This window comes from Oncorhynchus kisutch, linkage group LG15 (assembly GCF_002021735.2).
Source record: "Oncorhynchus kisutch isolate 150728-3 linkage group LG15, Okis_V2, whole genome shotgun sequence".
Classification (NCBI taxonomy): Eukaryota; Metazoa; Chordata; class Actinopteri; order Salmoniformes; family Salmonidae; genus Oncorhynchus; species Oncorhynchus kisutch.
The window spans coordinates 43,803,314-43,817,554 of NC_034188.2; the positions used below are offsets into that span (position 1 = coordinate 43,803,314).

General features: G+C 42.1%; 1 protein-coding gene across 2 annotated transcripts in view; it reads right to left on the reverse strand.

The window, feature by feature from the left end:
• LOC109905333 (mediator of RNA polymerase II transcription subunit 12) overlaps positions 1-14,241 on the reverse strand; it is a 93,823-nt gene that overhangs the window by 28,419 nt on the left and 51,163 nt on the right. For both annotated transcript variants that reach the window (XM_020502639.2, XM_031790313.1), the window contains exons 27-33: positions 5,457-5,636; positions 4,982-5,053; positions 4,325-4,485; positions 2,195-2,356; positions 1,808-1,919; positions 1,495-1,584; positions 147-256 (exon numbers count right to left, since the gene is read on the reverse strand). In XM_020502639.2, coding sequence (XP_020358228.1) covers positions 147-256; positions 1,495-1,584; positions 1,808-1,919; positions 2,195-2,356; positions 4,325-4,485; positions 4,982-5,053; positions 5,457-5,636 — 887 coding nt within the window. The remainder of the gene's footprint in view (positions 1-146; positions 257-1,494; positions 1,585-1,807; positions 1,920-2,194; positions 2,357-4,324; positions 4,486-4,981; positions 5,054-5,456; positions 5,637-14,241) is intronic.

Here is a 14,241-nt window from a genome sequence, read left to right on the forward strand (position 1 = left end):
AGAGAGACCGACAGGCAGAGTGAGGGAGAAGAGAAATCACACACGTTAGTCAGGTACTTTACATGTTGACATTACAATCTTAACAAATGAACACAAGTAAAGTGATGAAGTTAAAAATGTGTGAGCAGGTGTGTTTTGGGACTTACTTGTTGGACTTCATGTCCACTGTACCGCTGCTGATGATGTCGAGGAGTAGCACGGCCCATTCGGTGGTCTGCTGTGTGCTGCGTTGTACCGTGTCAAACATCCCACCTACCTGGAGAGCAAAGACAAGACATCCAATTTCATTTTAAGCCTCGTTCACATTACCCATAAGCACTCCGTTACATTGCGCCGGATGTCATGCATTTCAATGGGGACATCCACAACGGAGTGGAATCGTAACGCCCTCTTGCGGTTGAAGGTTTGCGAGAAGGACGCTGCATTCTTTTACATTTTCCAAACTTTGCACCGTCTTCAGTCCAGCCAGAGCCCATTGAAGGACAGGAAGTTACCAAACTGTGGAAGATGAAAATGTGGTTTTCTGTAATAGCTTCATGGGATAGCTAACAGCTTATAAACAATTACCCATTCCTATAAGCTTTTAAGCAAATTATATGACTTGTCTCCCATTTAAGTTTATTGTGATGGTAATTGGGCGTGTTTTTCATGATAATTATTAGGTGGAGGTCGCTAGCTACAGTGGTATCTTCCACCTAGCCTCGCTTTTAGCTATCTAGCTGCTTTACAGTGCAAGCTAGCTTAACTTGCTAGAACGTTATAGAAACAAGTTGAGGAAAAAGTAACTAAACAAAACATGTTTTATTATCACCTGAAACATTATATTTATCCTGTCTTGAATGAAAAGGTAATATTTCGCAATCTCTCAAAATAAATGCCATCTCTGACGAGAGACTCTCCTCCATCTTGTTTTGCATTGTGAAATGCTCTCCTTCCAGTAGAGGAACGAGATTGCATAAAGTTGACGTACGGCGTAATGAAATACAAATAGGAGCGGCAGGTAGCCTAGTGGTTAGAGTGTTGGGCCAGTAACCGAAAGGTTACTAGATCAAATCCCAGAGCTGACAAGGTCAAAATCTGTCATTCTGCCCCTGAACAAGGCAGTTAACCCACTGTTCCTAGGCCGTCACTGTAAATAAGAATATGTTCTCAACTGACTTGCCTAGTGAAATAAAAAAAATATTAAAACAACATTTAAATACGTCACGATGTAAACGGGGCATTAGCATGCAATTCAGAAATGTCCATGAAACTTATGTCAAGGCGCCAGAGAATTTGCATGTATTTTTCTTAATACATTTTCAACCTCTACATCTCTTTGTACTTTAATGGACAAAACATAAGTATTCTGTAGCAGTAACTAACTGGGTTTGATTTGTTTTCAGAGGTACTTTCTGTCCGTCTGGCCTTATCTGATATTGGACAATTTAGCACGTTCAGGCATAACAGCGAAATCACATGACTATGATGGTAGTGGAGACTAAGAAACCTCACCAGATTGAGCCGCAGCTTCAGTGCCTCGTGCATCATCTGCTTGGCCTTGCAGTCATCCTGGTACTGGTCCTCCCGCCAGTTCGTTACAATCTGGAAGATGGAAATGCAGCCATAGCATCAGTCAGCATGAGATGGCAGATATGGCCAACAGTGAGCACAAGGGCAGAATCCTCACTTGCGATGCACACACTGACTTTTGTGTAAAACGTGCAATGATGTCAATGAAACCATACAATCTCAAGTTGGGATTTTGTCCTAATAGAGGGGGTGTGGTGGGATAAGAAGATGGGGGAGATGCTGTGTTGGGTCTTACCTGCTGCACCTGGCTGTAGAGGGAGGTGAGGAGGCCCTCTCGCTGTTCGTCCTGGCCTTTTAGACAGGTCAGCACCAGAGATAGGAAAGGCTGCTGGCTCAGCAGAGACATGCTGGAGACAGACAAATGTGAAAGCTGGGGCAAAATAATATCATAATAGAGCGGAGTACTATGGTTTCTGGATGAGAGTACAACCGTGTTGATAAAATAAGCATTATTTTACATAACCCAAAATAGCACCTCATAAAGCCCCTGTTTTTGACACCCACTAAAACAAACTGTTCTAAAAGAAGGAGTCTGTCCTGTGCTGTGTATTTATTGATCTATAACTGTATATCTGTCGGGACCAGGACAAAAAAGGGGTTCCTCGGGTGTGAGTTGTCTGACCTTTTCTGTTTCTGCCGGTCCCTCTCCTTGCGTGAGGAGGATCCCAGATGCTGGCCCTTCTCCAGCTCCTCCCCGGCCGCCTTCAGGACGTGGCCCTGGACTGAGGTGGGCAGCTTGGCAATCAGTGGTGCCACCAGCCACACACCTGTCCGCTCTGACGAACTGGGGGGTACACAAACAAATATAAAAGAGATTTTACACTGAGGTTGGATTTCACCAACAATGAGAAAGCATGATTGGGATACTCGGGGACTGGAGTTTGGAAACACTGCTTTAGCTATTTCAAATGTTTTTACCAAAAGAGATTGTGAAAACAATGGATATTATCTGGTTGAAATTTGACAATTGGTAGTACCTATGATATATTCTAGTTTTAATGTATCTCACAGAAAAACTATTATCAAATAATTATATAGCAAATAACCATTTTACCATGCGATTTATCAGTGAACTCCGTATTCCTACATACAGTTGAAGTCGGAAGTTTACATACACCTTAGCCAAATACATTTTAACTCAGTTTTTCACAAATCCTGACATTTAATACGAGTAAATAATCCCTGTTTTACGTCAATTAGGATCACCACTTTTTTTTAAGAATGTGAAATGTCAGAATAATAGTAGAAATAATTATTTATTTCAGCTTTTATTTCTTTCATCACATTCCCAGTGGGTCAGAAGTTTACATACACTCAATTAGTATTTGGAAGCATTGCCTTTAAATTGTTTAACTTGGGTGAAACGTTTCGGGTAGCCTTCCACAAGCGTCCCACAAAAAGTTGGATGAATTTTGGCCCATTCCTCCTGACAGAGCTGCTGTAACTGAGTCAGGTTTGCAGGCCTCCTTGCTCGCACACACCTTTTCAGTTCTGCCCACACATTTTCTATAGGTTTGAGGTCAGGGCTTTGTGATGGCTACTCCAATACCTAGACATTATTGTCCTTAAGCCATTTTGCCACAACTTTGGAAGTATGCTTGGGGTCATTGTCCATTTGGAAGACCCATTTGCGACCAAGCTTTAACTTTCTGACTGATGTCTTGAAATGTTGCTTCAGTATATCCAGATAATTGTCCTGCCTCATGATGCCATCTATTTTGTGAAGTGGACCAGTCCCTCCTGCAGCAAAGCACCCACACAACATGATGCTGCCACCCCCGTGCTTCATGGTTGGGATGGTGTTCTTCGGCTTGCAGGCCTCCCGCTTTTTTCTCCAAACATAATGATGGTCATAATGGCCAAACAGTTCTATTTTTGTTTCATCAGACCAGAGGACATTTCTCCAAAAAGTACGATCTTTGTTATATGTGCAGTTGCAAACCGTAGTCTGGCTTTTTTTACGGCGGTTTTGGAGCAGTGGCTTCTTTCTTGCTTAGCGGCCTTTCAGGTTATGTCGATATAGGACTCATTTTACTGTGGATATAGATACTTTTGTACCCGTTTCCTCCAGCATCTGCTGTTCTGGGATTGACTTGCACTTTCGCACCAAAGTACGTTCATCTCTAGGAGACAGAACACGTCTCCTTCCTGAGCGGTACGACGGCTGCGTGATCCCATGGTGTTTATACTTGCGTACTATTGTTTGTACAGATGAATGTGGTAGCTTCAAGCATTTGGAAATTGCTCCCAAGGATGAACCAGACTTGTCTGCAATTTCTTTCTGAGGTCTTGGCTGATTTATTTAGATTTTCCCATGATGTCAAGCAAAGAGGCACTGAGTTTTAAGGTCGGCCTTGATATACATCCACAGGTACACCTCCAATTGACTCAAATTATGTCAATTAGCCTATCAGAAGCTTCTAAAGCCATGATATAATTTTCCGGAATTTTCCAGGCTGTTTAAAGGCACAATCAACTTAGTGTATGTAAACTTCTGACCCACTGGAATTGTGATACAGTAATTTATAAGTGAAATAATCTGTCTGTAAACAATTGTCTGTAAACAATTACTTGTGTCATGCACAATGTAGATGTCCTAACTGACTTGGAAAAACTATAATTTGTTAACAAGAAATTTGTGGAGTGGTTGATAAATGAGTTTTAATGACTCCAGCCTAAGTGTATGTAAACTTCCGACTTCAACTGTATTTGTAAATGGGAGGGAGAATTTAGAAACGTCACACACACACACCTCAACACTGGTTTCATCTTGCTAGTGTCGTTGCTGTTGGAGGTAGAGCTTCCGGCGCCGGCCGAGCTGTTTCCTAAGGGGTTGTTGGAGTTAATCTCCGCTGACTTCTGGAACACCTCTATGGTGACCTTGGCTATGTTCTCCAATAGGGAGTACAGCTCCTGCAGGGAGACAATAAAGACGAGTTCATCCACTTGCACTCAATGACAGGGAATCTATCCTTGACAAAGACGGCTGCCATTACTAGCACATTTTACAGTTACGAAGGGTTTTGACATAAGCCACTTTAATTCTATATCTCTATGTTTTCAATTGAACCAGAGGCACACTTGTGAACTTTACAGATGGATTGTATTCAAAATCGATATTTTGAGCAAAATCCTTGCAATATCAATGGGTGGCAGACCGCCTAGCGGTTATGAGGTTTGGGCCAGTAACCGAAAGGTCGCTGGTTCGAATCCCCGAGCCGCCTAGGTGAAAAATATGTTGATGTGCACTTGAGCGAGGCACTTAACACTAATTGATCTTTTAAGTTTCTCTGGTTAAGAGCATCTGCTAAATGACTAAAATGTAAATGTAATATCATGCTTAATTTTGATTAAATGGCAGTGTTAGTGTCTTGAGTACCTTACAGGACACTGGAGTCTGGTTACGTACGTTGTTAGTACTCTGCTTGATCATGAGCTGCAGTTCCAGGGACGACTGTCTCATCGTCCACTGGTCCATGTTCTAGAGCCGGGAGGATGGGACACAACTTTTAGATGCACACATCACAACAATCCCCAAACAGTTAAGTTGTCACAGAGAGACTTAGCATCAAAGTTCACCACTTTCCCTGTAGCACTGCTTTAGTCAGCAGATGGCAGTAATGACATTCAGAAAACTCATGCTTCCTAATGTGGTCTGCTGAGCTACAGCCAGGGTTCAGAGAAAGTTCACCCACTAATTAATTCTAGCACCCACAACCCCCCATTTGTAATGGATGTGCCGTGCCGTCTGCTGTGCTCTCTCCGCCATCCCCAACGATCTTCTAGGGCTGACACTGATTCACTTACAACTGGCCTCGATGGCTTCAAAGAAACCATTTCAAAGTAATTTCCAGAAAAAGGTTTTAGGTCTTGTGTGGGCTGACCTGGAGGATGCGTTTGATGCGTTGCCTCTGGGGATTGTCCCCCTCCTCACTGTCCAGCTGGCGGTGAGGGTAGCAGATGAGCTGCAGCAGCCGCTGGGCCTGGATGTTGACCAGCACCGGGTCCTGCAGGGCACTGCTGTCCTCCGACAGGGACTTGAGGCAGCGCTCGCCCACCCACTCCTGATGGAGGGAGAGATGTGTGATGATGGGTAGAGATCACCAAGGGGTATATACTGAACATTGTTTGGCCCCATTCAGTTTTTAATTCAGTCAATGCAGGAAGTGAAACCGAAATTAAACTCCTAATTAGAAAACTCAATTTTGTTTCCTGAGGAGTTCATTCACTACTTTACCTTATTTTTTTATTTATTTTGTTAATACAATCTACTTGCAGTGAAGCTGCTCACCATCCACATCACATTAGTCATCTAACAGACTCCCATCCAGAGCCACAGAAGCAACTAGGGTCAACGCCATGCTCAAGTGCACGTCAACAGATCTCCCACAAGGTCAAAAACAGGGACCCAAACCAGCAACCCATCAGCCACCACCACCAAAACAAACAAGAGAAAAAAAGATGAAGGAAAACAGGGAAAGAAATATGCAAAAATCATAACAGCAAGGCCAACTGAATATGTGTGAGTACATGTATGGCACTATTTACGTGTGTATGTGTGTTTCCATGTATGTGCATGTGTGTGCATTTAAATGAGCATGTGTCCAAACACCTGCACGGCTTCAGCCTCAGGCAAACAGGCATTAGCAGTAACAATGCCCCTCAGTGTCATTCAAATTTAGTTTTTGATACGTTTTATTGACTTTATTTTTTTACTTTTATCTTTGACTATCATTCTATCCCTCGCCCAGCAACTCCACTCCCACTTGTCTCCAATTCCCCATCCCAACCCTCAGCCCATCCCATCTAGCTCTACTGGCCACCCTCTTTGGATTTCTACGCACAATACTGTACATCTTTCAACTATGCTATGATGTTTAACATACAGTGCCTTCGGAAACTATTCAGACCCCTTGATTTTTTCCACATTTTGTTACGCCTTATTCTAAAATTGATTAAATCGTTTTTTTTCTCTCATCAATCTACACACAATACTCCATAATGACAAAGCAAAAACATATTTAGACATTTTACTAAAATATATATATATATAAATACAGAAATAGCACATTTACATTAGTATTCAGACCATCTACTCAGTACTTTGTTGAAGCACCATTGGCAGCGATTTTACAGCCTTGAGTCTTCTTGGGTATGATACTACAAGCTTGGTACACCTGTATTTGGGGAGTTTCTCCCATTCTCCTCTGCAGATGCTCTCAAACTCTGTCAGGTTGGATGGGGAGTGTCGCTGCACAGCTATTTTCAGGTCTCTCCAGAGATGTTCGATCAGGTTTAAGTCCGGGCTCTGGCTAGGCCACTCAAGGAAATTCAGAGACTTGTCCCGAAGCCACTCTATGTGTTGTCTTGGATGTGTGCTTAGGGTCATTGTCCTGTTAGAAGGTGAACCGTCGCTCCAGTCTGAGGTCCTGAGTGCTCTGGAGCAGGATCTCTGCACTTTTCTCCGTTCATCTTTACCTCGATCTTGACTAGTCTTCCCAGTCCCTGCCACTGAAAAACATCTCCACAGCATGATGCTTCACCGTAGGGATGGTGCCAGGTTTCCTCCAGACGTGACGCTTGGCATTCAGGCCAAAGAGTTTAATCTTGCTTTCTTCAGATTAGAGAATCTTGTTTCTCATGGTCTGGGAGTATTTAGGTGCCTTTTGGCAAACTCCAAGAGGGTTGTCATGTGCATTTTATATAGACAGGTGTGTGCGCCTTTCCAAATCATGTCCAATCAAATTAATTTATCACAGGTGGACTGCAAATCAAGTTGTAGAAACAGCTCAAGGATGATCAATGGAAACAGGATGCACCTGAGCTCAATTTCAAATCTCATAGCAAAAGGTTCTGAATATTTTTTTTTATTTGCTAAAATGTAAAAAAAAAAAAAATGTTTTCACTTTGTTATTGAGGTATTCTGTGTAGATTGGAGGCTTTTTGTATATCTTTTTTTAAAAATATATAATCCATTTTAGAATAATGTTGTAACGTAATAAAAAGGTAGAAAAAGTCAAATACTTTCCGAAGGCACTGTACAATTTGAATCTAAGAGAAATACTTTTACTAACAGTATTACTAAATTTTTTCGTGATCCAAGCAGTCGGACGTCTTGTCGTGTCGTGTCCCTTGTATATATCGTATATATCGTTTTTTTAACATATTTTTCTTCGCATATGTTTTAAAACTTTTTGCTAAACCTCAACTTCTAAATACTCTCCTGCAACCCGCCTCACCCAATGTAGCTATTTTTTCTAAAGTACTTATATTTACTTCGGATCCGGATCCCCTCAACTGAAGCTAGCCAGCTAACTACCAGGTATCAGTCAGCAAACCATTGCTAGCGGTCATCAGCTAACCTTTAGCTCGGAAAGCTAAAGGCCAATTCGGCCTGCTAACTGCTAGCTTGTTTAGCCCCGGTCCGCTAACTGCTACCTTGTTTAGCCCCGGTCCGCTAACTGCTACCTTGTTTAGCCCCGGCCTACTAACTGTTAGCTTGTTAGCACAGGCCTGCTAACCGTCTGAATCGCCGCGTCCCAAACACTCACTGGACCCATATTTACTTTCAATCCTTTTTCGATTTTTTATTTGTTTATACCTTCCGGTAACCTGCCTCACCCAATGTGATACGGAATCGCTATTATTTTAAATTTTTAGAACACACTCAAGAACCTCCAGAAGCTAACCAGCTAACTAGCTACAAGCTATTTAGTCATTGTTAGCCACTGCTAGCGGCTTTTACCTTACCCTCTGCACAGCCAGCCAGTTTTTTTTACCTGGATAATACTCGCCAGTCCAGCTTCCCTGCCCCATCCACCGCTGCCCCCTGGACACTGATCACTTGGCTACATAGCTGATGCATGCTGGACTGTCCATTAATCACGGTACTCCATTCTGCTTGTTTATGTTTTATCTGTCGGCCCCAGCCGCACTCAGCCTCGGTGTGTAGTTAATCCGACCCTCTCTGCCTAGTCAACGCCATTTTACCTGCTGTTGTTGTGCTAGCTGATTAGCTGTTGTTGCCTCACCTACTGTTTTAGCTACTATTTTAGCTAGCTCTCCCAATTCAACACCTGTGATTACTGTATGCCTCGCTGTATGTCTCTCTCAAATGTCAATATGCCTTGTATACTGTTGTTCAGGTTAGTTATCATTGTTTTAGTTTACAATGGAGCCCCTAGTTCCACTCTTCATACCCCTGATACCTCCTTTGTCCCACCTCCCACACATGCGGTGACCTCACCCATTACAACCAGCATGTCCAGAGATACAACCTCTCTCATCATCACCCAGTGCCTGGGCTTACCTCCGCTGTACCCGCACCCCACCATACCCCTGTTTGCGCATTATGCCCTGAATATATTCTACCATGCCCAGAAATCTGCTCCTTTTATTCTCTGTCCCCAAAGCTCTAGGCGACCAGTTTTGATAGCCTTTAGCCACACCCTCATTCTACTCCTCCTCTGTTCCGCGGGTGATGTGGAGGTAAACCCAGGCCCTGCATGTCCCCAGGCACCCTCATTTGTTGACTTCTGTGATCGAAAAAGCCTTGGTTTCATGCATGTCAACATCAGAAGCCTCCTCCCTAAGTTTGTTTAACTCACTGCTTTAGCACACTCTGCTAACCCTGATGTCCTTGCCATGTCTGAATCCTGGCTCAGGAAGGCCACCAAAAATTCTGAGATTTCCATACCCAACTATAAAATTTTCTGTCAAGATAGAACTGCCAAAGGGGGAGGGGTTGCAGTTTACTGCAGAGACAGCCTGCAAAGTAATGTCATACTTTCCAGGTCCATACCCAAACAGTTCAAACTACTAATTTTGAAAATTACTCTCTCCAGAAATAAGTCTCTCACTGTTGCCGCCTGCTACCGACCCCCCTCAGCTCCCAGCTGTGCCCTGGACACCATTTGTGAATTGATCGCCCCCCATCTAGCTTCAGAGTTTGTTCTGTTAGGTGACCTAAACTGGGATATGCTTAACACCTCGGCAGTCCTACAATCTATGCTAGATGCCCTCAATCTCACACAAATCATCAAGGAACCCACCAGGTACAACCTTAAATCTGTAAACAAGGGCACCCTCATAGACGTCATCCTGACCAACTGGCCCTCCAAATACACCTCCGCTGTCTTCAACCAGGATCTCAGCGATCACTGCCTCATTGCCTGTATCCGCTACAGAGCCGCAGTCAAACGACCACCCCTCATCACTGTCAAACGCTCCCTAAAACACTTCTGTGAGCAGGCCTTTCTAATCGACCTGGGCCGGGTATCCTGGAAGGATAATGACCTCATCCCGTCAGTTGAGGATGCCTGGTCATTCTTTAAAAGTAACTTCCTCACCATTTTAGATAAGCATGCTCCGTTCAAAAAATGCAGAACGAAGAACAGATACAGCCCTTGGTTCACTCCAGACCTGACTGCCCTCGACCAGCACAAAAATATCCTGTGGCGGACTGCAATAGCATCGAATAGTCCCCGCGATATGCAATTGTTCAGGGAAGTCAGGAACCAATACACGCAGTCAGTCAGGAAAGCTAAGGCCAGCTTCTTCAGGCAGAAGTTTGCATCCTGTAGCTCCAACTCCAAAAAGTTCTGGGACACTGTGAAGTCCATGGAGAACAAGAGCACCTCCTCCCAGCTGCCCACTGCACTGAGGCTAGGTAACACGGTCACCACCGATAAATCCATGCAAAAGACCTGAGACTGGGACGGAGATTTGTCTTCCAACAAGACAATGATCCAAAACATAAAGCAAAATCTACAATGGAATGGTTCAAAAATAAACATATCCAGGTGTTAGAATGGCCAAGTCAAAGTCCAGACCTGAATCCAATCGAGAATCTGTGGAAAGAACTGAAAACTGCTGTTCACAAATGCTCTCCATCCAACCTCAATGAGCTCGAGCTGTTTTGAAAGGTGGAATGGGAAAAAATTTCGGTCTCTCGATGTGCAAAACTGATAGAGACATACCCCAAGCGACTTACAGCTGTAATCGCAGCAAAAGGTGGCGCTACAAAGTATTAACTTAAGGGGGCTGAATAATTTTGCACGCCCAATTTTTCAGTTTTTGATTTATTAAAAAAGTTTGAAATATCCAATAAATGGCGTTCCACTTCATGATTGTGTCCCACTTGTTGTTGATTCTTCACAAAAAAAATACAGTTTTATATCTTTATGTTTGAAGCCTGAAATGTGGCAAAAGGTCGCAAAGTTCAAGGGGGCCGAATACTTTCGCAAGGCACTGTACCTTGAAAAAATGATCATTTTCAATTAATCGAAAATGTGACATGGCAATCTGCACAAAGGCAAAAAGGCAATTTTCTTAGTAATCTACTTGAGAACCATTTAGGGTTCAAATGAAACTTTTGCATAAGTGAAGCTTTTAGAGAAAGGTTTAGTGCTTTTATATTTAATAATCTTAACCAACCCGGTCCATATTCATTATATTGACAGGCACACTTTATCTTGTCTGGTTTAGCTTCCCAAAAGCAAAATATGTTTCCCTCATAGGATTTGAAAAATTAAATCATCAGGATTAGGGCTGCGCCATAATGAAATTAGTCCTATGGTTAAATCAGTGCAATTTTTCCATAAATAGACAGGTATTTGTCTATTTTTTACTAGTTTATTGAAATTCTTTGTGGAGAGCTAATGTATATATTTTGTGATATGAATACCAAATATGTCTACTTCACCATCAGCCCATGTTCTAGGTAAACTGTTGGGTAATGTAACAGTTGTTAAGATCCAAAACGTAATACTGTACACTTATAAGCTTTTAGTCCAGAGAGTCCAGAAAAGTGATCTTCAATGATTACAGGGATCTAGCTTGAAGACTTAATATAAAACTTAAATCCGCGGCTTACATGGACACCTTTGTTTTTAAGCCTTGGATTTCTAATCCTCTAATTTGATTTGATCCGATTTTAATAGCTAGCATTTTGATGGCCATAACGAATAGATATGGTGACAGCGGATAATGGTGACACCCTTGTTTATCTCCTTTTGACAGTTCAGAACTCTGAGAAGTAGACGCTATTTACAATTTTACACCTGACGTTGCTATACATTTACACATTTTACAAGAGGCATTTATAAATAAAATCCTGTCTTAATTTATCAAAGGCCTTTTCAAAATCTTCTATAAATACTAGGTCTGGCTTCTTAGATGTTTCATGTTGTTCTATATTTTCGCCAATGTATCGTCCATGTAAAAAACCTATCCAATCAGGATGAACGATACCTGGTAAAAGCTTTTTCATTCTTAGTGCTATGCATTTTGACATCACAACACTGAAGTGTAAGAGGCCCCCCATTTTGTTTTAGATAGACTGCATCTTTATATTTGCCATCTGGGTCTTGTCTTAATAATAGTGAAATCACTAATTGACTGAGTTGTTTTCTTTACCATTGTACACAATCGGTTGACAAAGACTGGGCATACTGCCTTTTATTTATGTTAAGAGCACATTCTGATTTACAAAGAGTGCCTGTTAAAACTCGGCAACTTATTTACACAATATGCTTCTCTGTGGAAAACACATGTAGTGGGCATGACTCAAGTCTTGTAAATGGTAGTGTTGTGGAGGAAAGGAGTGGAGTAAGGGGTAGGTCAACCTTGACTCAGAGTATCAGGCAGTGGAGGTGCCTCAGTGGAAGGAGGACCATAAAAACATGAAACATAAAAAGTTAACCTTTTTAGATAAAACTAGACTAAATAAATTCACGTCACCAAATAAATGATTTAAAACACACAGTTTTGCAATGGAGGTTATAAGAATATTTTAAGATAATACACAACAAAGGACTAGAGGTCAATAGGGAATTAAAGATCAATGGAAATAGTTGCTCTTCAGTTCAACATCTGTGTAGGGGTTTCAATCCTGTACTCATAGCTACATGTGGCAAGTTGGGACAAAGTGAGGTAAATCTCAAAGAAATTGAAGACGGACCACAGAAAGATTGAGGTGGAGCGTGCCCACAGGACGGGAAAATCCACCAACGGCCCAGGTGACAGGCCCAGGTCGATAGTTGTCAAGTTCCTGAGGTTCAAGTACAAGGTAGCTGTTTTGGAAAGAGCCAAGAACTTGAGAGGAAAGTATATATGTATTCCTCAACGAGAATTATCCTGAAGCTGTGTGTCAGAAGAGGAAACAACTTATCCCAGCAAAGAAAGCTGCCAGAGCGCGTGGGGACATTGCTTAGAAACGCTATGACAGGCTATTTGTCCACCATCCCAACCAGAACCCTGGAAGGGATGAGGGAGGCAAGCCTATGGGTTCGTAACTTCCACCCCACAGCCCGCATACACACACACTGGATTAATGGACTGCTGAATGTATTTTTTTTCTCTTGCTTTGTTTGCTCTTTTTCATATTATTTCTCTCTCTAAAAAGCTACCCAGTAAAGGGCCAAAAATAGCTCATATGTAGCCTTCAAAATAAGGTTAATGAAATCAATAACTTGCTAACATCAGATTACATTCATATATTAGCCATTTCTGAGAATCACTTAAATAATTCATTTGATGATAGAGAACTGGCAACACAAGGATATAACATATAGAAGCAAATGTATATATACACACAGTACTAGTCAACAGTTTGGACACACCTACTCATTCCAAGGTTGTTCTTTATTTTGACTATTATCTACATTGTAGAATAATAGTGAAGTCCTCAAAACTATGAAATAACACATGAAATCATGTAGCAACCAAAAAAAGTGTTAAATCCAAATATATTTCATATTTGAGATTCTTCAAAGTAGCTACCCTTTGCTTTGATGACAGCTTTGCACACTCTCGGCATTCTCTCAACCAGCTTCATGAGGTAGTCACCTGGAATGCATTTCAATTAACAGGTGTGCATTGTGAAATACATTTGTGGAATTTCTTTCCTTCTTAATGCGTTTGAGCCAATCAGTTGAGTTGTGACAAGGTAAGGGTGGTAAACCGAAGATAGCTCTACTTGGTAAAACACCAAGTCCATAACCTCCTTTGGTCTGATGAATCCAAATTTGAGATTTTTGGTTCAAACCGCCGTGTCTTTGTGAGACAGAGTAGGTGAATAGATGCTCTCCGCATGTGTGGTTCCCACCGTGAAGCATGGAAGAGGTGTGATGGTGCGGGGGTGCTTTGCAGGGGACACTGGTCATTGATTTATTTAGAATTCATTGCACACTTAACCAGTATGGCTAATACAGCATTCTGCAGCCATACGCTCTCCCATCTGATTTGCTCTTAGTGGGACTATCATTTGTTTTTTAACAAGACAATGACACAACACATCTCCAGGCTGTGAAAGGGCTATTTGACCAAGGACAGTGATGGAGCGCTGCATCAGATGACCTAGCATCCACAATCACCTGAGCTCAACCAAATTGAAATGGTTTGGGATGAGTTGGACCGCAGCGTGAAGGAAACGCAGCCAACAAGGGCTCTGCATGTGGGAAAGCCTTCAAGACTGTTGGAAAAACATTTCAGGTGAAGCTGGCTGAGAGAAGCTGTCATCAAGGCAAAGGGTGGCTACTTTGAAGAATATATTTTGATTTGTTTCTAACACTTTTTTGGTTACTACATGATTCCATTATTTTCATAGTTTTGATGTCTTCACTATTATTTTACAATGTAGATATTAGTAAAAATAAAAGTAAAACCCTA